The following is a 27,463-nucleotide window of genomic DNA, read 5'->3' on the forward strand; positions in this document are numbered from 1 at the left end:
TTTCTGGATAAAAACAAACTGGGGTGGTGTACATTCTTTGTCTAAAATGTTGCCAGTGTATGAGTTTTGCAGAGGACTCAACTTTTACAAAGAACTCACATTTAAACAAAGCTGCACTGATACAATAAAAATACCCCAAAAGTCATGTACCAGAAAAATGATTCCTAAGTAGTCTCTTGTTCCAGACATCTAGTCTCTGGGAAGATTTACCTCTCTATTCTTGGTTTGTGTTAAATCGTGTAATGTTTTGCCAAAAGCCACTCCTATCATCCATAGCCGCTCACCCACAGAACTTGGGTTCATTGGTACAGTGAGGTAATGGTTGTGTCACTCTCTTTCCAGCCTGTTGGCCTAAAAGTCCTAGAAGAGGCTGTGGACCCACGATGGGTGGTTTTCATGTCTAGATGATTCCCAGTGGCAACACCAGGAAGATTCAGCAGTTGCAGCCTGAAGGAAAAATCCCAACCTTTGCCTAAGAGTAACACACAGAACCCCACACCACACTAGAAATAAAACCGTAACAACAACCAAAAAAAAGCAGCTATGTGTTAAAAAGTTCCTGTTCACACTTGCCATTCCCTCTGCTAGAATGCATGCAAAAAAGCTTCTTTTCACAGGGGTCAGAATTGTACATCCTAACCAACCCTCACTACCTGGACCCCTCTTTGTTTCTCTCCTAAATTGTCTTCCCTAGTTCCTTTTCTCTTCAGCCAGTATTCCTCTTTTCCGTGGGCAGTTCCACTGTGGATCCCTCTACTCTTTCTCCCTTTCTTTTTCTTTTCTTCCCTTTCTTCCTGCCTGCCTTTCTTCTCCTCTCTCTCTCTCATTCATTCATTTCCTACTATATGTCAGGTATTGTTCTAGGATCTGGGCCTACAGCAGTAAATGAAGAAGAAGACTCCTGATATTGTGAAGTTTATATCCTATGGGGGGAGGTGGGGGGGAATATCCTAAAATAAAAGGGGAATTTTGGGTCACAAGAGCTTTGAAGAGAATCAAACTGGGTAAGTGATAGATGGGCCTGGGGGCTGGAAAGCAGGGAGACTGCTTTAGATAGGATGGAGAGCCTGCTGGGAGGGATTAAAATTAGGTTGAGACCTGAATTATAGGAAAGAATTAGCCAAAGGAAAAGTGTTCCAGACAGAGGATGGCCATGCAAAGGCCTTACAATAAGAACAGTGTAGCAAGTCCAAGCAAGTGAAAGCAAGCTGGTGTGGTTAGAACCTGGAGAACAAGGATGGGAGTGGCACTAAGACATGAAGTCAGACGGTTCCATCTGGCCTGGAAATTAACATAGGAGGTTTGAATTTTATTCTAAATGCAGTAAGAAGTCAGGCCCTAGCAAAGTAATGCATTATATATCCAGAACATTGACCATTCACTGTTTAGTTCCTATGCATTCTCCACAGGCTGTTCCTATGACGATTTCATGATGGTGATGCACGCATGAAGAATTTATTACAGGGGCGCCTGGCTCAGTTGGTGCAGCATGCAACTCTTGATCTCAGGGTTGTGAGTTCGAGCCCCATGTTGGGTGTAGTGATTACTTAAATTCTTAAAGGGGTGCCTCAGTCAGTTAAGCATCTGACTTCAGCTCAGGTCATGATCTCACAGTTCATGAATTCAAGCTCTACACACAGTATGGAGCCTGCTTGGGACTCTCTCTCTCTCTCCCTCCCTCTCTCTCTGCCCCTCCCCCACTCATTCTCTCTCTCTCTCTCTCTCTCTCAAAATAAATAAACTTGAACAGGTGACAAATGCGAGATCCTCTGCTCTACTCTACATCTTTGTCTTCTCCTATCTCTTGAACATCTTAAAGCTACCCCATTCCTACATAGTTACACAATCTGATCCTTGTTTCTTTTTGAGAAATTCATCATTTGGCTTTGGATTTTCATCTGTTTTTACCCCAAACTATTAACAGAGATGCCTTTTTTTTTCTTTAAATCAGTTCACTAATCCACATTTCTGTGTAGATCATATGGGAAAAGATCAAGAAAATCTGTTAAATTCTAAGCCAAAAAATCCCCATTCATTACAGAGTGATGACTCATAACAATCCTGCAACCCAAGGACTGGAGGGACCTGGAAGCCACAGCACATTTCCACTGCAGTTCTAATACATTAAGTACTTTTTAATCACATTTCCAATCATCTTTGACATGGCCCCCAAAGGTTTTCAATATAAAATTCACCCTAAAAAGAAAAGGGCCAGTTAATGAGCATTTCTCAGCAAATTCATTGTAGTTGAGATAAAAATATCCAAATGGTCATGTGACTTAAAACTAGCCAGTTTCATATCATGCGTTACTGTAACTCACAATGCATCATGGAGTATATAAAAATCCCACAGTAATCAACTCCAATTATAATGCCTCTCTACCGAAATTAAGTTGCCAATTAAATAAATTCTACCAAATGAGGGGTGTATCCACGGTAAATTAGATTAATCCTACCATCTTATTAATTCAGTTTGTGTTCTCCAGTTGTACTGTGTATTTTTTATCCTTCTTTCCTTAAACAACAATAAAAAAGAATGCACAGTTCAAATGTTTCCACTCAAGAAATACAACAAAATCAGTTATCAATTTTTAAGCAAATGGCCCATAATTGTGAATGGTTACTTTGGGACTCCAAAATGGCGTGTGTGTGTGTGTGTATGTGTATGTGTGTGTGTGTGTGTGTATTTTCTCTATTATTCACCACATTAGAAAATCCATCCACAGAAATGAGAGGGAATGACAAAAGTCTTCTCAGGATGCCTCAGTGGAACAGCTGCTTTTATTGGAACTGATATGTCTATGCAAATACACTCAGTCGCAATAGGGAGCTTCTTAGGCCTGATCATAATTTAAACCCTGAAAGGTGAGCAGGTTCTGTTAGAGACCTTCATCCTCCCGATGACCTATGTCCTTTGTTATGGGAAGGGGACTTTAGTTCTCCTCTAGCCCCCTTGCTTGGGATTAAATGAGACTTCAGCTTCGGTGTAAAGCTGTCAACTGTCCTAATGAAGGACAACATACAAAAAATGGACTCTAGGTATGAGGGAGAGCTAGATGCGGGTGGGGACAAAATGGCAGAACGGGGCCTGCATCTGCAGAAAACGTCCAAGGACAGTAGACTCTAGTTAAGATCTATGGGGGAAGGTGTCTTTGTGTAGGCAGAGAAATGAGACAAGGCAAAAATGGCTTTAGCCATCCAGGAGTCAAGGGAGGGGGTGTCTGCATGCAGTAGACAACTGAATTAGAAAGAGCAGAAATATAAACCAGCAATGATTCCCTATCTTCTGCCTGGCTAGCTTGGATTGGACTCTCCTGTCGTTGGGCACAAAACATTCATGAGGAGATCCATTTATTAATGGAACAAATGCTAATGAATTGTAGGTTGAAGGCAGTTCTGTTCCTGAACACGGGGATAAACCAGTCACTGAGAGAAGATGAATTTAGCAGTGGAGTCTGAACATCTTGATAAGTCATCTAGTAGCTCTGCTCACTTTGGACATTCCTGAGGGACATGTAACATCTCACGATAACAACACAACACATACTTATGCCTGTTTGTTCCCCAAGACCAATGGGACAATGAGGGTCTACCATGTTAGCTTACAGAGACATTTTTTCAGTCCAGGTTACAATCAGATTCTACAAAAGAGAATTTGACTACATAGATATTTATAAAGTGAATGTGGTTAAGAAAAAAGTGCAGGAACTCAGAGGAGCTACGTTCCCATCCTGGCTCTGCTGCTGTCCAGCCGTGTGAACCCAAAGAAGTTGTTTCGTATCCCTTGGTCTCGGTTTGTCCACGTGCAAAATGTGGTGTGGAACCCCCATGTACTGCCTCAGTGCTCTTGAGGGGTTCTCCAAATGGAAGCTTACCGGAAATTTAAAAAGGAAAAGAAGGCATGGCACCGAAACAAATGATCCACACAACACACTTGAAATCCAATGTAGACACACATCCTCACAAAGGGACTTGTTGGCCACTGGCTTGATAAATATCGTCCAAGGACATCTATGTGGAACTTTGGAGAAAAGTAATTTTCAGATGCTAGTCTTGGAATAAACTAAAGAGGAGTCTCAGACCATTTCCCATTTAAATGAACAATTATTTTTGGCTTGGTTGGAAGAGGCGCCAGATGAAAGCTGAGCTACACCTTCTTCACAAGTCACAATGCCAAGTCAGCTTTTATTCTAGTAGTTTGGTCCAGAATGACTGCTCCCCAGGTGGAAGCCCTACGCCCTACTGCCCACTTTAAACACTATCACTAATATCTTTATCCAAAATACACTTGAATTTCATATGCTTATTCTAGGAAAAGAACTAGTGTTCGTCAAGTGCCTTCTATGGGATAAGCACTTGCTAGGTGTTTTACATACATTCTGTCATTTAATCCTCAAGGCAACTTTAAAAGGTAGGTATCACCATCCCCGTTTTACAGGTGAAAAAACTAAGACTCAGAGTGGTCATAACTTGCCCAGGTTCACGTCACTAGGGCATGGCAGAGATCTGAAATAAAAATTCAGGCCTTCTGACTTCACAGTCTACATTTTTTCTTTCTCTAACACCATGATATCCAGAAGAAGAAAAAAGTGAGGGTGAATGGTTAGCCAGAAAAATAAGGGAAAAGGATACGCTATTAGTGAGCTCACCCATTTTATATCATTCGGCAATGTCCAATTTTCAAAGAATCAGAATATGACAGAAATATTCAATACTGAATCACTACTGAACATAAGAAATCTGGTTTTGATGATCCAGAAGGTGCCTGTAGATCTTGCTGTGACTTAAAGTTCTCACTCGCGGTGTTGACTAGCAGTACACTACAGATGTGTGGGGAAAAAAACACCAGGAAACAGAAACGTGATCACCTGTCTCCAAGTCGCCAGGCCCTGCAATGGATTTTACTGGCTTTTATTACACCAGGTCAAAGAAACAAATGGAACCTAGCAACATGGTCCTGCCTCTTTGGACACACGTCCATTCTCATGCCTGGAAAGAAAGAAATCAATTCAAAAGGATCTCACCTTTCACCAAATTCTACCCTTAAAATCCTAAAACAGTCCTATCTTTATGCACACTATTTTTGGCAGTCACCAGCTCTATCACAAAGCATTGCTGAAAACAGTTGGAGAATAGAACTGGTATGTAAATGCCCCCTCGGTGGGTGGGTCAGACTGCATGAGGCAGTATGGCTGTGTGGAGGGAGAGGGGTCCCGACTCAGGGCCAACATCTGATCCTGCTGGAGTTACCAAAGCCAAGGTTCTTGATGTGTATGTTCTCAGCTGCCTCAGTGCCTAGATCCCTAACAACCTTAAACAATGAAATGACTGCAAGCAACCACGTCCAAAGAAAGAGCTCAATATCGGAATCGCCAAGAATGGCCAATTTCAGAAAGGCATTTCTTGGAACACTAGAGCAGACTGGGATGAAAGTTGTACCGGAGGCTGGAGAAGAGCCCAATGTGCTTCACGAGGTTGGGCTCCACCACGTAGGCCCGCTCCCCCTTGGCCCTCAACAGTGAGTAGAGTGCCATATCCTTGCCAAAGCCCTTGTGGCAGTACACCTGAGACAGGTAGGTGAGGGTCCGGCGGGCCGCAGGGGCAGGGAAAAGCATGGCTGGGGTGCAACACTGAGAGGCAGGGACCACGCTATACAGGGAAGGACTCAGCCGTCGCAGTTCCAGGAAATAGTGCCGGCCCACCAGCTCCACGAGACCCATGCTGTATAGGGAGAAGAAGAGCATGACAGGCCAGCTGAACCCCGGACGGCTGGCAAACCGCATGTATATCCAGGTTAGCAGGGGCCCCAGCAACATGCCCACACCGACCCACTCCAGGATCCGCATGGGCTCAGGGTTGATGTAGTGCTGGAGCCTCTCGGGGTGATAGAGCTTCAGATAGAGGGCATCTCTGAGGTGGGACTCGGAGAAGCGAGCCCGCAGAAGGTGCTCCAGGACTGGAAAGATCTGCTCTTCTGGAACAGCATCATCTTCTACCATCAGGACGTAGTCTGGGTTGTAGGTCTGCAGGGAGGACTCCAGGCAATAGACATAGTCCTGCTTCTCCTTCTCAAATGAGTTGGTTGAAGGGTCATCACCATAATCATCCTCGGTGCCCTCATAGCGGTTGGCCACGGGGACGTACTTAGACAGCAGCTTGGCATCGAAATGGCTTACACTACGCTCCACGTTGCACAGGAAGAGTTGGTGGCCCTCGCACTGGGGGCCACACTGTTGAAGAAGCCGGTGGAACTGGGACACCACCTGCAAGACGTAGTGGAAGCCAGGTTGCCTGTCGACGGTGATGATGGTGATGACCAGCCAGGGGCGGGGGGTGGCCTGCCAGACGATGGGCACTGAGCCATTGGCAGAAGGCAGCTCCTCAAAATAGTGGAGGGCAGCTTCACCCTCTTTCAAACTTTGCTGCAGGAACTCTTGACTCATTTGGTTCAGATGCCAATGGCGCAGATAGAAATAAGAGTGCAGAAGGCGGTGACAGGCCAGGGGGGCCAGCAAGCCGAACGTCACCACTGTTAAGATCAAGAGCTGGACAGCAGTGCTGCCCCAGGAGAGCCGCCTCAGCCTCCGGAGGAGCATGGCAGCTGGAGGGGCTGACGTGCTCATGAGGTCAACTTCTGGTCAGGTCTGGTCCCAAGAACAAACCATCCTGGAACGCAGGCCCACCTCAGCACAGATGACACCTAAAGAAAGAGGAAGGACAGAATGGTAAAAGAGGCCTTAAAAAGCCCAGGGACAGAACTCAGCACAAATCAAACCAGAAATTCTAATCCTAGGTTGTAGCTACTAGAGACTTAGAAGGATCTTCTCCGGGACAGTATTCTTTGGTTGTACTGGTTCCTGGTCTCTGGGATTTTTTCATTATTTCTATGAGCAAGGAAACCTTGGTGTATCTAACGAAATTGCCATGCCTACAGATGCTTAGTTAGGCTTACAGTGCACCAGAAAATCACCAGGTAGGCTAGTAAGATCATTATTTCAATTCAGCAGCTACAGAGATATGCGTTCTTAAGATGGACAAAAAATCCAGACTTGACAAGAGAAGCAAGAAGAAATACATATTTAAAGCAAATTCTAAAGTAAGTGTGTAGTGAGTACTGGTTGACTGGGCATTGCAATTTTCTGAAAACAGTCTTTTCTGCGCATCCCAAATAAGAAAAGGACTGTTTGGGATTCTCTGAAGTGTCTTTGTCAAGATCTTCCATTCTTATTTCTCTAATCTCATGCAACTATACTTAAAATTGCCTATCAATTTAGTCCTGATAGTCCTCTCATTTTATTTTTTAGAGCACTACCACAGGAACCAGTACCAGTATCTTCCAGATGCAAGCGAACTCGAGGGCCCCAGCCTTTGGGAGGGAAGGAGGTGTCTGAAGGAAGTTCTATGAGCAGCTTTTCAATGAGGGTGAGAGGGGATAGGTGGTGATGCAGATGCAAGTGGCAGGTGCCCCCAGCCTGGTGTGGAAAGGATGTTGTGTGATGTGATGGCTCGGAGCGTAGGCCTGAGGTCAGGCACACGTGTGACTCCCGACTCAGCCACTCAGCCGGTGGAAACTCACATCACCTCTCCACAGCTCGGATTCCTAACCTCTAAAATGGAGATGATAATCATACCTTATCGAGTTACTATGGAAATTAAATGTGTTACAGAGCAAAATAGTGCAGAATATAAATGCCATTAAAATGTATGCATATGTGGGGTGCCCGGCTGGCTGGGTTGGAAGAGACTGTGACTCTTGGTCTCAGACTCATGAGTTTGAGCCCCATGTTGGGTGTAGAGATTCCTTAAATAAATAAAACTTTTAAAAATGTATACATACGTAGAAAGTTGAGTAATACCTTGGGAATAAGTAGGTCTAATGATCTGAGGGAAAACAGACTCATACCAAGAAACAAAATTAAAAGGATAAAGCCAGTATTACAGCATTAAGGGCAATGCAAAACTAAGCAGTGCCTAAAGACTAGACAGTAAACCTAAGCCCCTTATGTCAGAAGCATAATAAAGCATGCACACATTTGGAAGAAACTCCCCAGCTTGTGAGTTATCTTGTGTGGTACCTGACCAGGTACCACATGAGGCTGTGTTGCAGGGCTCAGTGCTGCCATATCCGTGTTCCTCCCTTCCTGGGCACACAGAAAGACCACATTCCCTAGTCCATCATCTTCCAGGTGAGGTCATGTTGACTAGGACTTGCCAGGAAAATGTGAGCCAATGATAGGTGTGGCTTCTGGGCCAAGGTAGTTGAGAGTGGATGTGCCTTCTCATTCTCCATTTGCCAACCTACTGGACAGGTTTGGTGGATCTGGAGGAGGTGGAGCCACCAGACGGCAGGAGCCTGAGCTCCTGAATGACTGCATAGAACAGAGGTCCCTCCCACTGCTCATCTCAGAGCAGCCTCCCAGTCTAAAGGGGGCTATGCGGGAGGTAAGACGTAAACCACTGTGTCTAGTCACTAATAATTTTTGGACTCGTTTATTACAGCAGTTACCTTCCAGCCCACTAGAGTTGTGTAGAATACCACACCTCTCTCTATAGGACCATGACATAGTAATTCAAGGAAGTCCCATGTCAGCATCAGAAGCAGATTATACTGTGGGATCCCAGAGGTGAGACAGACTACCCCAGTACTAGGAAGAGATCCGGATAGTACCTGAAGAGGGAAATGGCAGGGAGAGGTTTGCATTCTATGCAACCCTGCTGGTGTGTGAATGTTCCGAGTACACAAGACTGGTTGCTTCCCCCTGGAACTGCTCAGGCCAATGGAGTTAATAAATGATGTAGGTGCACGTCCATATGGCCTCACCAGTTTCATATCACTCCTAGTAGAAGCCAAGAACTGAAGTTGGATTGGGCTTACACTCCTGCTAGGGAATGGAGTCATTCCAGTGGCTTCCTGCTCACCTTGTCCTCCCTACTCTTGCTATTACCCAAGAGAGCTGTACCCACTTAGAAGAAGGAACAAAATACAAGATAAGGCATGCAGCTTGGAGAATGCCTGGCACATCATGAGTGCAAAGATGAAAATGTGATTATGATGACTGTGCAAGCTCTGTGTTTGGTGTGAAATCACTATCCATACTCCTTCAACACTCTCTTCCAGTGACAGTTTCTGGTAAAGCAAGAATGTGACACTCTAGTCCAGATAAGTCCCAGGGGAGGGATGTTTAAAGATTGTGTGTGTGTGTGTGTGTGTGTACATGCACACAGTTATCATTCAAATATATAAATCCGGGGATGCCTGGGTGACTCAGGTGGTTAAGCATCCGACTTCGGCTCCGGTCATGATCTCGTGATTGTGAGTTTGAGCCCCGCATTGGGCTCCGTGCTGACAGCACTGGGCCTGCTTCTGACCCTCTGCCCGCCCCTGCCCCTCCCCTGCTCTCTCTCTCTCTCTCTCAAAAATAAAATAAACATTAAAATATAAATCTGATCATATCACTCTCCTGCTTAGAACCCTTCTGTAGCTTTCCATTGCTCTGTTAATAAAATCCAAATGTCTTATCATAGTCCACAAGACCCTGTATGATCTGGACTGTGCCCTACTCTGTCTTCTCTGTCATCTCGTTCTACCATCCCTTTCTCAAGTTGCTCAAAACTAGAGGTTGGCAATATTTTTCTGTAAAGGGCTAGACAGTAAATATTGCAGATATTGTGGGCCACATACTATCTCTGTTGCACAGTCTTCTTAGGCTTTTTCGTTTTGAAAACGCTTTAAAAATATAAAAACTATTTTTAGTGCTCCAGCCACATAAAAACAAGCTGTAAGCTAAATCTGGCCAGCAGCTCGTAGTTTACCAATTCTTATTCTAGACTAGCATAGTCCAATAGAAATATAATTCGAGTCACACATGTATTTAAAAATCTTCCTTGGGGCGTCTGGGTGGCTCAGTTGGTTAAGCGTCTGACTTTGACTCAGGTCATGGTCGTGGGTTTGTGGGTTCAGGATCAGGTTTGTGGGTTTGAGCCCCACATTGGGCTCTGTGACAGCTCAGAGCCTGGAGCCTGCTTCGGATTCTGTGTCTCCTTCTCTCTCTGCCCCTCCCCCGCTCATGCTCTGTCTCTCTCTGTTTCTCAAAAATGAATAAATGTTAAAAAAAAATTTAAAAGTACAATAAAATCTTCCAGCAGCCAGAGTAAAAAATTATAAAGAAACAGATGAAATTAATTTTAATAGTATATTTTAAACACAATACATGAAGCCAATATGAACAAATTATTAATGAGGTGTTTTATGTTCTTTTTTTTTTTTTTGTACTAAGTCTTTGAAATCCAGTGTATCTTTTACATTTACAGCAGATTTCAATTCAGACTGGTCACATTTCAAGTAATCAATAGCCACATGTCACCAATTAGCAGGAAAGCTCTAGATACACTGATCTTTCAGAACATTGACTATGCTATGTTTTTACCCAACTCCTGGCCTTTGCTCCCACAGCTCCCTCACCCTGGAACATTTTAGTCCACCCCCTTCCCTGCTTCCTCATACAGATTGCTTTTTCTCATCCTTTAGTACAATCTCCTTAGGGGAGCTGTCCCTGGCCCATGCAAAGGACGACCTACCAAATTGGCACTCATATATTTTGCTAATGGGAGTATAAATCAGCACGACCTCTATAGAATTAATCTGGGACTATCTAAGAAAACCACGAATGACTTAGCAATTCCATTTCTGTGTAAGTGCCGTGTGCTAACCAATTGTGGTACCGGGGCACCTTCAGCAATTCCATTTCTAATGTTCCTTCTTAGGTATATATTCTCATATGTGAGAAATGACTTGCAGCATCATCTGTAATAGCAAAATGGTGCCAAGTGCCCATCGGTTGAGAGTGAGTCAAATACATTATGGTACATCCAAAGAATGGAATACAAAGTACCCATTAAAAGTAAGCAAACTTGGAAGAGACCGAGATGGCAACATAGAAGGCTCCTGCACTTCTCTCCTTCCATGGATGCATTAAATGTACAGCTACACCGTGAGAAATTCCCTGTGAGAGAAATCCAGAAACTAGCTGAGCAACTCGTACACATAGGGAAAATGAGATAATACCCACGTTGAATCAGGTAGGAAAGGCTGAAACACACACCAGCGATAAACCCCACCCCCAGTACAGCACCATACAATCTGGAGGGAACTCCCAATTCACAGCTTCTTTCTGAGGAGTAAAGGGTTTGGAGCACACACATATCTAGCACTCCAAATTTTAGGACTCCCACCTGAAGGATGGGCGCCCAAAACATCTAGCTCTAAATGCCAACTGGGCTTTCATCCAGGGGACCAACAGGGCCATAGTAAAGAAAGAAAGCGGTTCTTAGTGAGTTCATGGGCACTTGCCACTTCTGTCCCCTCCAGGGCTCATCATGGAGGAAGCAGGCAAAAAATGCCTATCCCCCAGTTTTTCCCTGGAAAGGTTTGGAGTGCATACTTTATAAGCACCTGCCAGAGAGTCCAGCTTCTAACTTAGCACATATCTAGGAGCTGGCTGAGATTCTGTGCAGAGCCCAGGGGAGCTCATAGGCACTTCTCCCACCTTCTTCCATGGGCCCCTCCAATGATAACACCAGATCGCCAGTACCTCTCTGGAAAGCACTTGTACATAGGTCTGGTGCCCCAGCTTTTGTGGCAATAACCTGAGGGATGAGCCTCTGGATCACCTGGCTCTAATAGCCCCCCAACACTCAAAAAACTGTGGGAACCAATAAATGAACTTGGTAAAGTTGCAGGATCTGAGATCAATGTACAAACATCAGTGGCATATCTATACACTAACAAGGAGAAATTAAGAAAACAACCCCATTTACAAGAGCATCAAAGAATAAAATACTTATGAATAAATTTAACCAAAGAGGTGAAAGATCTGTATACTGAAAACTATAAGACATTATTGAAAGAACTGAAAATGACACAAATAAATGGAAAGATATTCTGTGGTCATGGAGTAGAAGAATTAATATTGTTAAAATGTCCATATTACCCAAAATGATCTACAGATTCAATGCAATATCTATTAAAATTCCAATGGCATTTTCCACAGAAATAGAAAAAACAATCCTAAAATTAGTATGGAACTACAAAAGACCTTGAATAGCCAAAGCAATTTAGTGCAAGAAGAATAAAGCTGGAGGCATCACACTTCGTGTTGTCAAACTGTATTACAAAGCTGTATCAAAAAGATATAGTACTGGCATAAACAGACATACAGACCAATGGAACAGGATAGAGATCCCAGAATTAACCTTTGCACATATGGTCAATTAATTTATGACAAACGAGCAAAGAGTATAGAATGGGTAAAGGATAATCTCTTTAATAAATGGTGCTGGGGGACAATTGGGGGTTCAGTCGGTTGAGCATCTGACTCATGTTTTCAGCTCAGGTCATGATCTCACGGTTCATGAGATCAAGCCCCGTGTCTGGTTCTTCACTGCTTGGGATTCTCTCTCCCTCGCTCTCTGCCCTTCCCCTGCGCACGTGCACACACACTCTCTCAGAATAAATAATAATAAACATTAAATAAATAAATAAATAAATGGTGCTGGGAAAAGTGTATAGCCATGCAAAAAGCTGGACCCCTATCTTAGACCACTCACAAAAATCAATTCAAAATATATTAAAGACTTGAACAGAACGCCTGAAACTGTAAACTCCTATAAGAAAACATAGGAAATAAGCTTCTTTTTAAAAAATGTTTATTTATTTTTGAGAGAGAGAGAGAGAGAGAGAGAGAGAGAGAGAGAATGCATGCAAGGAAGGAAGAGAGAGGGGGACAGAGGATCTGAAGCAATCTCTTTGACAGAAGAGAGCCTGATGCAGAGCTTGAACTCACAAACTGTAAGATCATTACCTGAGCCGAAGTTGGACACTTAACCGACTGAGCCAGGCACCCCAGGAATAAGCTTCTTGACACTGGTCTTGGCAATGATTTTGGATTTATCACCAAAAGCACAGGCAACAAAAGCAAAAATAAACAAGTGAGACTACATCAAGCTAAAAAGCCTTCACACAGCAAAGGAAACCATCGATAAAATGAAAAGGCAACTTATAAAATGGAAGAAAATATTTGTAAGCCACATATTAGACAAGGAGTTAGTATTCAAAATACATAAAAATTCATACAACTCAACAGCAACAGTAATAATAATAATAATAACTCACTTATTTAAAATTGAGCAAAGGAGGACCTAAATAGACATTTTTCCAAGGAAGACATATAAACAGTCAACAGGGTGCTCGGAAAGGTGCTCAACATCACCAATCATCATAGAAACAAATCAAAACCACAATAATATATCACCTCACACCTACTGAGATGTCTACCATCAACAAGGCAAGAGATAACAAATGCTAGCATGGATATAAAGAAAGGGAACCCTTGTATACTGCTGGCTGGAACATTAACTGGTATGGCCACTATGTAAAACAATATGGAGGTTCCTCAAGAAATTAAAAATAAACTACCAAATGATCCAGCAATTCCACATCTGGATATATATCCAGAGGAAAGAAAATCATTATCTTGAAGAGGTATCTGGCATTGCAGTGTTATTCACAATAGCCAAGATATGGAAACAACCCAAATGTCCACTGATGGATTAATGGATAAAGAATATGTGGTATATCTATGAAATGGAATATTATTCAGCCTTTAAAGAAAAAAAGGAAATCCTACCATTTGTGACAACATGGATGAATATGGAGGGCATTATGCTAAGTGAAATAAGACAGAGAAAGACAAGTATTGCATGGTAACATCTAATGTGGAACCTAACACAGAATAGAAAGGTGGTTATCATGGGGTGCCTGGGTGGCTCAGTCGGTTAAGCATCTGACTTCAGCTCAGGTCATGATCTCATAGTTCGTGAGTTTGAGCCCCACATCAGTCTCTTTGCTGACAGCTCAGAGCCTGGAGCCTGCTTCAGATTTGGTGTCTCCCTCTCTCTCTGCCCCTCCCCTGCTTGAGCTCTGTCTCTCCCTCTCTCTCTCTCTCAAAAATAAATAAACATTAAAAAAAAAAGAAAGAAAGAAAGATGGTTATCAGGTGCTAAGGGGTGCGGTGTGGGGATAGGGAGAAGTTGGTCAAAGGGTATAAACTTTTACTTACAAGGTCTTTTTTTTTAAGTTTATTTATTTTGGGGGAGGGGCAGAGAGAGAGAGAGAGAGAATCTCGAGGAGTCCGATGTGGGGTCTGAACTCACGAACAGTGAGATCATGACCTGAGCCAAAATCAAGAGTCATATGCTCGAAAAAAAAAAAAAAAAAGAGTCATATGCTCAACCAACTGGGCCACCCAGCGACCCCTAAGGTGAATAAGGTCTTTAAAAAAAGTACGATAAACAAGATCTGAGGATCTAATGCATAACTTGGTAACTACAGTTGATAATACAGTATTGTATAATTGAAATTTGCTAAAAGAGAAGAACTTAAGTGTTCTCATCAAAAAAAAAAAAGTTACAAAAAGCAAACTCTTTATGCACAGATATGGAAAAACTGTAAGATATTTTTTCAGTTACAGAAGACACAGAAAGTATGTATAGCACACTACCATTTGTGTAGAAAAGGGGGGAAATATACGTAAGTGTACTTGCTTGTATATAAGTCCACAAGTATTTACTTAGTGAACAAATGATTGACAGCACACTCTTAAATCCAAGTCGTTCCAGGCCCGTGGTTTCCTGCTTTATTTTCTAGGATCTTGCTGAGGGTCCTGGTGTGGTTGTGTGGCTGCCTTCAACACTTCTGTACAAAAGAGGCTTGTATGTGGCAGGTGGATAGAAGGGGAGAAGCCTTTCTTGAAGCTGTCTATCAAGCAAGCATGATGATTTCCCTTAGATTTTGTTATTAAAGTGGGGCCAGCGAAATTAAGGAGATGTCTGTTCTATCCAAGCCACCCTGTGCTGCTGCTCTCAGGGCGTATCCTTCCCTTGCCACCCTAGGCTCCTGATTTTCTCTCTCTTCCTTCTGGCAGTTGGGTCAGGAACTGAGGCACCTGGTGCTGACATAAAGACGACCTTTAAACCCAGGCAATTTCCCCTCTAGGGTCAATAAAATCATTAACATCTCAGAAATACCTTGCTTTAAAAATATGGTAGTGAGGAGCACCTGGGTATCTCAGTTGGTTAAGCATCCAACTTTGGCTCAGGTCATGATCCCGCGGGCCGTGAGCTCGAGCCCCACGTCGGGCTCTTTGCTGACAGCTCAGAGCCTGGAGCCTGCTTCAGATTCAGTGTCTCCCTCTCTCTCTGCCCCTCCCCACTCATGCTCTCTCTCTGTCTCTCAAAAATAAATAAACATTAAAAATAAAAAAAAATAAATTAAAAAAGTATGGTAGCGAGACTGCTCTTCTCCTGACCTTCAGGGAAGGAATAGGACTCATTTCTGAGGACACATGGTCCCCACATACATTGATAAGCTCTTAGCTGGGGTGAGGAACAGCCCAGACCTTTAGAACTTACGATAAGGACATGCATTTCTTGCTCGCGGATCTGTGCACAGCTGTGGTTCAGCTGGGTTCAGCTCTAGACTGCAGGTCGGAATCAGGTCGTTTCATGTAATTCTTGTTCCAGGTCCAGTGTCAGAAGAAACAGCCATCTGGGCATGCTCTTTTGGTGGATGGCAGATACACAAGAATCAAAACACGAAGGTTCATTTACAGCCTCACTTAAGCATGCCACACGTTAAGTCCACTCACCATGCACTAGCTGAAGCAATGGGGCAGGGAAATGTACTCCACCCACAGAGCAGAGGAAGGGAAAATGAAGGTTCAATAGAAAGCAAAAGCAGCAGGCCAATTTCTAAGCCCTCATGAAAAAAGAAAGGTTCTAGCAATTTGTTCAGAGTAGGCGACATTTCTAAAATGCTCATAAGGCATCTGGCTGCCATATCATTATACTCAGTATGAGTCAAAAGAGACTACAGTAATGACCCCTAAATCTCCGGGTTTTATAAGAAAGAGGCTTAATTCTTGCTCATGTTACTTGTCCATTACGGATCAGTTGAGACTCTGCTCCCTGTCATTTGCACTCCAGGCCCCAGGTAGATGGAACTGCCTCTTTTCTGGACATTGGTGGTTTTGTGGAGGAGGAGAAAGAAACAGTGAACCACAAGCTGGCTCTCAAAGCTACGGCTCAAAAATGACACACATCATGTCCACCTACATTTCACTGACCAGAGCAAGTTACATAACAACTCTTAAGTTCAACACAACAGTTATGTAATTTTCCTGCAAGAAGGGGTACCGAAAGACATATGGCCAAGCCTGAAACCAATGATTAGGGAAAGATATGTCTCTCCAGTAAGGGGCAGAAAATACCTTGAACAGGGGTGCCTGGGTGGCTCAGTTGGTTGAGCATTGGACTCTTGATATCCTAGGGTCGTGGGATCAAGCCCCACATCAGACTCCATCCTGAGTGTACAGCTTGTTTAGAATTCTCTCTCTCTCCCTCTGTCCCTCCCTCACTTGCGCACATGCACTCTCTCCAAAAAAAAGAAAAGAAAAGAAAAGAAGAAAATATCTTGAACAATAATACAATCTAGTCCACCCATCTTGGACCATGGGAGGTGGGAACAGATCCTTTAATGATCAGATGACTGGTCTGCCTAAAATCCAACCACATGGAGGTAGGCATTCAAGACTACGTTCTGTTTGCTTTTTAAAGCATCTTCTTAAAGGATTTAACCAATTGCTGCACAGTGGGGTCGGGTGTCCAAGGCCACCTATAATTTATTTCACTTTACTGATTTGGTTTTAAGATAACTTACCTTAAAACAAAGGATTTTGAATTGGTAGTTCAAGGGAAGGAGCTCTCTACTCCCAGCCCAATCGTGGGGGTGGGGCAGAAGGAGGACCATGTCTACATTATCACCCCAATTGTCTTCTTCCAGAATTCCATAGTCACCCACAGCATCACCGACTCAGGACCATGCTCCAGTGATGTTGTGGACTGACCTGCATCTGTGAGGTGGCCTGGAAACAATGACACCATTACAGCCCAGATACTATGGCGTAACGATTCCTGAATTCTTATCTAGGCCTTACTAGTACACTCTGAAACACAACCATTTTGTAAATTGGACTATGCCTGTTACCATGTCTGGGATGGAGGGCTCAGAAAACATAGTAAAAGACAAAGACACCAAGAAATGAACGTGAAATAGGGCTAGAATGAATAAATGGAGTAACAATGACAAGTTACATTTTATGGCAGCTTCTGAAAATTAAGTTGAAGGGGTCACAGGGGTATGTGAGGCAGTACACCAGGCTTAGCCTGAAGAGATAAGCAGTCAAGAGGACTGTTTCCCAAGTCAGCCCTCATGCATGAATGGCACCACCATACCCCCAGGCACCTTGGATCCAAAAGACCAGTATGTTCTGACTTCTCGCTCCTAGCCAGTCACTTCCAAATCCCAGCAATGCTACCCATATGGCCTCTTGTACACCTCTCTTCTCTCCTCCCCTCCCATAGCCATGCCTTTCTACATTGCCTCACCCTCGCTACTCATCATCACCTCCAGGCTGGCTACCAGCAACAGCCTCCTAACTAGGCCTATGACTTCCAGAAAGACCAACAGATTCAAAGCCATAAGATCTGGGTGCAGGTCTGGTCCCAACACTTGCTAATTAGGTCCATTTGTAAAGAAATCATTTGATCTCTCTGAGACTATTTTGCTGCTGTCAAATAGGAAAATTAAAAATATCTCATGTATGGAGGCACTGTGAAGACAAAATGAGACAATGGCTATGAAAGCCATTTGTCAGAAAGATAGCAGAAATGATGGTAATGTGTTACATCATCAGCATCCATCTGATGCTCTGAAGCATGGGTCTGAACATGGCACTCTTTTCTGTAGAACTGTTCTAGAATTCCCCAATGACTATAGAATGAAGTCCAAATTCTTCACCATGATTCTTCAAAATCCAGCTTCAGCTATCTCTCCAGACTCTATTCTTCTCCTCGCACAGTCTACTCAACCATCAAGAATCAGCTCAGAGGCAGCTCTTGATTTTGGCTCAGGTCATGATCTCACAGTTGTGAGATCGAGCCCCAAGTTGGGCTCCACGTTGGGTGTGGAGCCTGCTTAAGATTCTCTCGCTTTCTCTCTCCCTCTGCCGCTCCCTGGCTCATGCACATGTACAGACTCTCTCTGTCTCTCTCTCTCTCTCAAGAAAAAAAAAAAAAAAAAAAAAAAAAAAAAAAAGAACCAGCTCCAAAGGAACCTCTTCTGGGCTGTCTGGGTGGCTCAGTCAGTTATGGGTCCAACTCTTGATCTTGGCTCAGGTCATGATCTCACGATTCATGAGTTCAAGCTCCACATCGGGCTCTGTGCCGATGGCATGGAGCCTGCTTGGGATTCTGTCTCTCCTTCTTTCCGCCCCTCCTTGGCTTGTGCTCTTTCTCTCTCTCAAAATAAATAAACTTAACAAAAAAAGGGGGGGACCTCTTCTGAAAGCCAACCCTCATCTCCCCCAACCAGAAATAATCTCTTGTTTCTCAACTGCTTGGGCCTTTTACATAAACGTTCCCCCCAGAACCTTCATTTGTCACTTTCTACTTTAGACTGTATCTATTTATAGCTACCATTTATTAAGCTCCTGCTATATATCCAAGTCCGGTAGTAGACTCTTACATCTATTTCATTTAACCAAAATAGCAACTCTCAAACAGCAGTGGAACTAATTCCATTTACATGAAAAAAAAAATGCTACCAAATCGAAAGCAAGAAATTAAAACAGAAGAAAAATTCCAAAGCCCATATTTTGTCCCCAATGCCTGCTGCCTTCCATGGCTTTATTTATGGCCCCTGACTTATGCGTCAATTAGACTTATAAATCCTTTGTTAGTGGATTCAGTCTGATTTATCTTTGGTATCCCTTGTAGACTCATCACAGAACTGTATGCATGGAAGAGGCTCAATGTTTTTGAGCTAATAAATGTCCATAGTCAAGTCATTTGACCTCTGTGGGACTCAATTCCTCAGCTATAAAATTGGGAGTATCAAAAAGCCTGGCCACATAATGTGCAGAGATCAACTTATTTGTACGTGTTTGCTGAGCACTTATTACGTGCCAGACACTGTTCTAAGCATCTCAGTGATCCTCATAAGAAGCTTATGAGAGGGGTGCCTGGGTGGCTCAGTGGGTTAAACATTAATCTGCCATACTTGAAGCAATTTAAATCAGGGGTGAAAAATGGATTTACTAGCTTTGCAGCAACTGGCTAACTATGCAGGAAAAGTAAACTAGTGCTCCACTTTATAACTTAAGCTAGAATAAATTTCATATTAATACTGTCAAACAAAAGCTTAAAAGTACCTGAAGAAAAATACAGAAGTATATTTATATAAACTTGGTTTAGGAAAGGACCTTAACAGCAAAGTCCATAAGCAGAACCATTGAAAAAATATATGACTAAGTAAAAAGTTAAACTTGTATATGGTCAAAGATGAAAAGCTGACATTAGGCAGATTAGGAAACACTATGCAACATAAATGACAGATTACTTTAATGTGTAATGTGCAAAGAGTGCTTAAAAGTCAGGAACAGAAAGACGCTCCAATTGAAAAGCAAAAGACTGAAAACTATAGAAAGCTTATGAAAGAAACTGAACAAGACTCAAAAAGTGGAAAAACATTTCATGCTCATGGATTGGAAGAAAAAACATTGTTGAAATGTCGACACTACCGAAAGCAATCTACATATTCAATGCAATCTCTATCAAAATAACACCAGCATTCTTCACAGAGCTAGAACAAACAATCCTAAAATTTGCATGGAACCAGAAAAGACCCCAAATAGCCAAAGTAATCCTGAAAAAGAAAACCAAAGCTGGAGGCATCACAATTTCGGACTTCAAGCTGTATTACAAAGCTGTAATCTGATCAAGACAGTATGGTACTGGCACAAAAACAGACACATAGATCAATGGAACAGAACAGAGAACCCAGAAATGGACCAACTAATCTTTGACAAAGCAGGAAAGAATATCCAATGGAATAAAGACAGTCTCTTCAGCAAGTAGTGCTGGGAAAACTGGACAGTGACATGCAGAAGAATGAACCTGGACCACTTTTTTATACCATACACAAAAATAAACCCCAAATGGATGAAAGACCCAAATAAGACAGGAAGCCATCAAAATCCTCGAGGAGAAAACAGGCAAAAACCTCTTCGACGTCAGCCGCAGCAACTTCTTACTTGACATGTCTCCAGAGGCAAGGGAGACAATAGCAAAAATGAACTACTGGGACCTCATCAAGATAAAAATCTTCCGCACAGTAAAGGAAGCAATCAGCAAAACTAAAAGACAACTGACAAAATGGGAGAAGACATTTGCAAATAACATATCAGATAAAGGATTAGTATCCAAAATCTATAAAGAACTTATCAAAATCAACACCCAAAGAACAAATAATCCAGTGAAGAAATGGGCAAAAGACATGAATAGACACTTCTCCCAGGAAGACATCCAGATGGCCAACTGACACATGAAAAAATGTTCAACATCACTCATCATCAGGGAAATACAAATCGAAACCACAATGAGATACCAGCTCACACATGTCAGAAAGGGTAAAATTAACAACTCAGGCAACAAAAGATGTTGGTGAGGATGCAGAAAAAGAGGAACTCTTTTGCACTGCTGGTGGGAATGCAAACTGGTGCAGCCACTCTGGAAAACAGGATGGAGGTTCCTCAAAAAATTAAAAATAGAACTACCCTACGACCCAGCAATTGCACTACTAGGTATTTATCCAAAGGATACAGGAGTGCTGATGCGAAGGGGCACATGCACCCCAATGCTGATAGCAGTACTATCGACAATAACAAAGTATGGAAAGAGCCTAAATGTCCATCGACTGATGAATGGATAAAGAAGATGTGGGTGTATATATATATACAATGGAATATTATTTGGCGATCAGAAAGGATGAAATCTTGACATTTGCAACATGGATGGTACTAGAGTGTATTATTCTAAGCAAAATAAGTCAAAGACAAATACAATATGATTTCACTCATATGTGGAATTTAAGATACAAAACAGATGAGCATAAGGGAAAGGAAACAAAAATAAGATAAAAACAGAGAGGGAGACAACCCATAAGTGACTCTTAAATACAGGAAATAAACTGAGGGTTGCTGGCAGGGTGTTGGGTGGGGGGATGGGGGTGATGTGCATTAAGGAGGACACTTGTTGGGATGAGCACTGGGTGTTATGTGTAAATGATGAATCACTAAATTTTACTCCTGAAATCATTATTACGTTATACATTAACTAACTTAGATTTAATTTTTTTTTTAAATTAAAAAAAAAGAAAAAGAAAAAGAAAGCAAAAGAGAGGTGTCTAGCTGGCTCAGTCAGTGGAGCCTGTGACTCCTGATCTCAGGGTTGTGAGTTCAAGCCCCACCTTGTGTGTAGAGATTACTTAAAAAACAAGTTGGAAGGGGGCAAAAGAATTAAGACAGTTCACCTACACAGATGCAAAAGGCCAGTACACAGAGGAAAAAGGTATTTACTGCCCCGGTTGGGGGGGGGGGGGGAGAGGAGGGGGGGATTCAGACATGCAAATTAAAACAAGATACTATTTTTGTCCATCTTATTGGTTTAGATGTGTGCATGCAGAGAAACCTTTAAGAAGACATCCAAAAAATCTCAACAATCTAGATGAAGTTTTGTCATCTTTATTTTCTCCTTCACATTTTTCTGTTTCCTGAATGCAATACACTTACCCTTTTTTAAAAGATTCAATATTGGTGTTAGACACACATAGTTTTCTCTTGTCGCCTCCTAAAGTACCTGGTACAGTGCACTCTAGAATGCACCCCTAAAAAAGCTATCCCCTTACCAGGTTCAGTTCTCCTGGCGAAATAAATACACGTGCACGCACACGCACACTCACACACTGAACCTGCAGGTTTTGATAATGGTCTGCATAGTGAGATCATCACTGGAGTCGCTCTGCGGTTCCCCCGGGGACAGCAAGGGACCAGCAGGGGATGCCAGGGTCACACCCACCCTGCAGGAGCTCTCGCCCCTGACTACCAAGGGCGCAGTGCGGAACCGGCAACGCCCGCGCCCAGAGGCCAGGAGGATGATGCGACTACCGGGGGGTGGTCCTCTCTATTCCTCGCCGAAAGAGAATGGGAGCTGGAGACCACAGTCCCGGATCTAGTTCCTGCCGCCGACCTTGGGCAGTCCCCGCCACGTTTGGGCCTCAGTTTCCCTACTCGTCGGTCGAGGCTAACGGTTCCGATCGCGGAGGTGGCTCCCTTCAGCCGGTCTTTCCGGGAGCTGGGAGCGACGCCTTCCTCTGCCGGGTCGCCCTTCCTAGGTCCCCCACTGCGCAGAAACCCCACGCCGCAGCAGCGCGTAATCCGCGAGCCCGATTAGCCCGAGGGGCTGACGCGGGAGGAACCCTCGCCTCAAGCGCGCGGCCATTAGGCGATGCGCTCGCTCTTCGGCTGTGCGGCCCGACTAGGCTCCCAGGACCCGGGTCTTAACCTGGGTTGACACGCGCCCGGCTCGCGCCTTCCTGTCGGCCTAGCGGCGCAGCCGAGGCAGGCGAAGGGTGGAAAGATGCCCTCGCCGCGACACTCATTCATCCCTACCCTGACACCGACCCCGCCCGCGCGGAGGAAGCCCTTCTGGGGTCCCCGCAGTCCCCCGGCAGGAAGCGGCCGGAGCTCCCGGCCGGGCCGCGGCGAAGCTCGCCTGCTCAAAGCGCACGGCCGGGGGCGCAGGCCCTCCCGAGCTGCGCAAGCCCCCGCCGCTGCTCTCCCCGCGCCAGCGGCGGCCCCGGTAATCCTCATCCCCGCGCTCCGGCCGCGATGCCAGAGGGGCTGGGCATATCTAACGCAGTGCAAACCTACCCGGTGGAGGCGGTCAGCTCCGTCCTCCGCGTACGCCGAGGGCCGCCTCCAGTGTCGCCTAGGCTGGCTGGCTCATCGCCACTGAGGAGCCGTCGCCCGACCCTGAGGCCCGAGCGGAGCGGGTGTCGCGCGGTTCGTGTGCGCGCCGGAGCCTCGCCTCCTCCCGCGGCGCAGCTCCCGCGCCGGGTCCCCGCGCTCCGGCAGGCCATGTGACCTGCGAGCTGCGGAGCGACCAGCTTAGGGGGGTGGAAAAGGACGGCAAAAGGCGCCAACTGATGGGCAGAAAGGGAAAAGCAGGCTCATGGCAAAGGAAACTGAAATTCTGGAAGGATTAGGTCTCTGCGCTGTTCGCAGCCCCAGCGGGCTTGCAAGCATTTTCTCCGCTGGAGGGAACTGGTTTCACCCATAATGAAAATAAGAGCGGACACCCCACTTCCGCCCCGAATCCCACTGCACCCAGGCGTCTTAGTGAACGTTCCTCTAGATCTCACTTCACCCTGGACGTTACAGATTATCATTCCCAATTTGCAAATGACGAAAGATTTGAGAAGAATTGCCAAGTACAACCTTTCCTAATTCCAAAAGCCAGACTGTAAACATTTATTCAAAATCAGAAAGGTTTGGCTAAACTAGATCACCTATCCAGGCATGGGATTTAGGTCTGTGGCTCTTTCCACTTAACCTGTCAGTCTTCCGGGAGTGACTTCGATGGTTCAGTACCCATCCCCAACCTTTAATTTTGGCTGATATTTATTGAAGAGCTCTTCTGACACCGTGCCAACACCGTAGATGAGAAGGAGGTAAGCCTACTTCCAGAACTTCTTTTACATGAGAAGGTTAAAAATTTTGCACAGAACATAAAAGAGAGCTGAGCAAAGGGAGAAGAGCATTATGAAAGAGATGTCTGAAAAGTGGCTATCATTACTAATGAAGGGCTTTCATGCATTGAGAGAGGTCATTTGTGAGCTTCATCTCTCAGAAATCACTTAGTTAACAGGCCACAGAGGTTTAATTAATAAAAGATCCAAAAATAACTAGGTGAGAGCTGAAGGTGATAACTTAGGGTTTACTGTGGAAGAGCCAAGTTTTCACTAAGTATATAATAAATGCCCATTTTTTTTCAACGTTTTTTATTTATTTTTGGGACAGAGAGAGAGACAGAGCATGAACGGGGGAGGGGCAGAGAGAGAGGGAGACACAGAATCGGAAACAGGCTCCAGGCTGCGAGCCATCAGCCCAGAGCCCGACGCGGGGCTCGAACTCACGGACCGCGAGATCGTGACCTGGCTGAAGTCGGACGCTTAACCGACTGCGCCACCCAGGCGCCCCAATAAATGCCCATTTAAGTGGTATTTGAAAATGTAATCTGTCATACATTGTAACTTTTATTTTATTCACCTATCATGAATGAAACTACCTAAAGTCTAAGCACTTCTTAAAAACAGCAGTGAGGCCTCAAGCCAACTCAGTCTCCAAACGAGAACTGCAGAATATTCTTTCCCCTCAGATAAGTCATCACTACTTGTTCAAGCAGAGGTATGTAAATCTGTTCCTGCCCTCAGGGCTACCCGAAGTCTTGCAAACAGGAAGCATGTTTCTTTTGGGAGAGGAATAGAAGCCAACATAATATTCCATCACGTGGGCACACAGATTTATTCACATTAAGGAAATGATGTCTCTCAGTGCACGAAAGCCCTTCATTAGAAAGCTATTACTTTGGGTCTCAAATGTTTTTCAGTCTCCCAGTAACCTATTTTAAGCAAAACCATTCTGAATGATGTAACGCTTGTGGTATGAGAAAATGTGCACGTTGGTTGAAGACCAATTCCGAGGAAGAGGACCCGAGGAAAGGCAAGTGGAATGATCCTGGGGAAGAAAAAGGAAAGCCAAAGAAAAGTGAAAGCCAGCTCCCAGGGTTCTCACCTCATTGTTTTATTACCTTTCTTGGTGCTTCTAATTCTGGGTCAGTTTGCCTTTGTAGGCTGAGGGTTAGCAAACTACAACTCACTGCCTGTTTTTGTGCAGTCCACAAACCAAGAATGGTTTTTTATAATACTGAATGGTTAAAAAATAAACAGAAGGACATTTTGAGACATGTGAAAATTATATGAAATCCAAATTTCAGTGTTACTGGCACGTGGTCATTCATTTACATGGGTCTATGGCTGCTATCATGAGTTGAATAGTTGTGGCAGAGACCTTACGATGCAAAAGCCTGAAATACTTAGTCTGGTTTGCAGACACCTACTCTGAAACGTCTATTCAGTGGTCACAAGGTAAGGCAGTAAAGCCAATGAATGCTCATGTGATTTCTTCTTATGTCAGCAGAGTTGGTACTAGATATTAAGTTCCCATGGAATCTTGTATCCATCTATCTGAACTCCCATCTGTCCCCCTGAGCATCCAGTCAGCCTCCATTTTACAAGCAGTATTTACTGAAGTACTGTTCTGACAGTGCCAACACCATGGATGAGAATGAGATAAGAATGAGGTGTATGTCACGCTCTCATGGAGTCTGTCATTAGGAATGCCCAGGGGGTTCCTGGGTGGCTCAGTCGATTAAGTATCCAGACTTTTGGTCTCGGCTCAGGTCTCGATCTCAGGATCGTGAGTTCAAGCCCCAACTTAGGCTCCTCGCTCAGAGTGCAGGCTGACAGTTGCACCTGTCACAGACAGGAGATTGGGAAGCTATTCCCATTTCCTGGACCAGTTGCAGACCTCCTACTTCCAGACTTCTTTTACATGAGAGGTTAACACATTTTTGTTGTTGTTATTTTGGTTTTTAAAAATTATATGTGATTAAACTTCATCCAATATGAAGAGAAACACACAATTGTTTGAAGTTGTTTCATACTCAATTTGTTAAAATCATATAGAAAGACTCTAATTTGCATGTTGAATGGTAGTTTAAAGGGTGTTTATTTTTATTTTATGTGATTATCATTAGGCATAGATAATAATAACTACATACAAGAGTAATAGGGAGCCATTTTTTCAGATTAAAACCCAAAGCGGAACAGCCATGAAGGTATTTTATGAAAGGTAATAAATCAAGAGATTCTAGGGAGAGGCAGGAAGAGTGGTAATCTAGGAAAGACTGGGTTTCTCTTTTCTCTTTAATTTTCTCTTTCATTTTCTTCTTGTTTTTATAAAATTTGGACTTGGGGGTCACAGGGAGAGATTAATCATAGTTCTCATTACGTGTCTATATAAGGACTTCTATCTATTAGCAACAATAATAAGAAATGCCCTTGAAATCACCACCCAACATGGAAACCAGAACCCTGACAACAGCTTCCATCTCTCACAATAGAAGATCCTTCTAAGAGATCCTTTTAAGGTTCACAGCTATGATTCTTACTCATCCATCCCTTTGGGTGTGTTAAAGAAAAAATTATTCAATGGCACTTATTGAAGATGGTAAGGCGTCAAGGGGAGCCATGATGATAGGTACAGGGACCCCCTGACATGGAGTCTTACAGAAGGGAATTAAGCTCAACTCTGAACATAGCATGGACAAATGGGAATTTATAGCCAAGAAACAGGATAGGGAATGGTGGATAGCAAATCACTAAGAGGAAGCATCATGTGCAAAGAGTGACTCTGGCTAAAGGTACTTGACAGGATCCATGCTAAAAATAGGCCACGATGATCAGATATCGAGGGTGGGGTTTCTTGCCAAACTAATTTAGCAAGATTCTTGCTAACACTGGATTTTACAAGGAAGTGTACAGAAGGGCTTAGGAGAAGATTGAGGAGGCTGACTTAAGTTTGGTCAAGCAAAGAATCTTTGGAAAAAAAAAAAAAAGCAAAGAATCTTTGTGAGCTGTGGGGTGCCTGGGTAGCTCAGTCGGTTGGGCTTCTGACTGGCTCTGGTCATGATCTCACAGTTCCTGCGTTTGAGCCCTACATCGGGCTCTCTGCTGTCAGCCCAGAGCCTGCTTTGGATCCTCTGCCCTCCTCTCTCTCTGCCCCTCCCCTCCTCTCGTGCTCTCTCTCTCTCTCTCAAAAAAAAAAAAAAAAGCATTTAAAAAAAGAATCTTTGTGAGTTGTGAGGAAAAACCTTATTGAAACTGTTACTTTACCAAAACACCATAAACATTTCATTAAAGACTCACTGCAGACCATGTCCCAAGAAGTGCCTACAACTTACCTGAACGCTTTTGGTGTCCTTCTTCATCTGCAGCGAGAAGGATCTCCAGTTGCTCACCACCCTTGACACTGGAAATTCTGTCATGGTAACCTCTAACCATCACCTAATCTTGGATTCTTCCCATTTCACAAAAGAGAAAAAGCCCAAAAAGCAGAGACCATCCAGGGTTAAGTCCCAAAGTAGACATTCTAATCTATGTTTATTACAGGTAAACTTTGATTATCCAGAACTAACATTTGGAATCTGAATAGTGAGACCCCTTACTCTGCTCACCTGATTTTGACAGCGGAGCATAGATAAAAGTCAGCATCTCTCACCTGGTAATAGTCTCCTATTCAATCTTAGGCTTTGTAATCTTTGGACTCTAAACAAACCTCCAGAGGGCTAACCCAGTGAATTTTCTAAAAACATTAACCAGATCAGGTTT

The 27,463-nt window shown here is 43.8% G+C and overlaps 1 protein-coding gene across 4 annotated transcripts; it reads right to left on the reverse strand.

Moving 5' to 3' along the window:
- Positions 1–333: 333 nt before the first annotated feature.
- On the reverse strand, positions 334–27,463 carry PGAP4 (post-GPI attachment to proteins GalNAc transferase 4). 4 transcript variants are annotated; one of them, XM_060609173.2, is made up of 3 exons: positions 22,884–23,977; positions 15,469–15,615; positions 334–6,700 (listed from the first exon to the last, which is right to left on the reverse strand). In XM_060609173.2, exon 3 carries the CDS (start codon positions 6,621–6,623, stop codon positions 5,412–5,414), a length of 1,212 nt encoding a protein of 403 aa, XP_060465156.1. In that variant the 5' UTR covers positions 6,624–6,700; positions 15,469–15,615; positions 22,884–23,977; the 3' UTR covers positions 334–5,411. The 4 variants fall into 4 exon arrangements, with proteins under 4 accessions (XP_060465156.1, XP_060465157.1, XP_060465155.1 ...); XM_060609174.3 differs by lacking the exons at positions 15,469–15,615; positions 22,884–23,977 and adding an exon at positions 27,310–27,463; XM_060609172.3 differs by lacking the exons at positions 15,469–15,615; positions 22,884–23,977 and adding an exon at positions 27,037–27,288.

Source organism: Panthera onca, chromosome D4 (assembly GCF_046562875.1).
Source record: "Panthera onca isolate mPanOnc1 chromosome D4, mPanOnc1 haplotype 2, whole genome shotgun sequence".
In the NCBI taxonomy this organism is placed as follows: Eukaryota; Metazoa; Chordata; class Mammalia; order Carnivora; family Felidae; genus Panthera; species Panthera onca.

Bases quoted from the DNA above. Each gene is read 5' to 3' on its own strand.
- PGAP4 (XM_060609174.3), bottom strand. From the start codon at position 6,623: ATGAGCACGTCAGCCCCTCCAGCTGCCATGCTCCTCCGGAGGCTGAGG.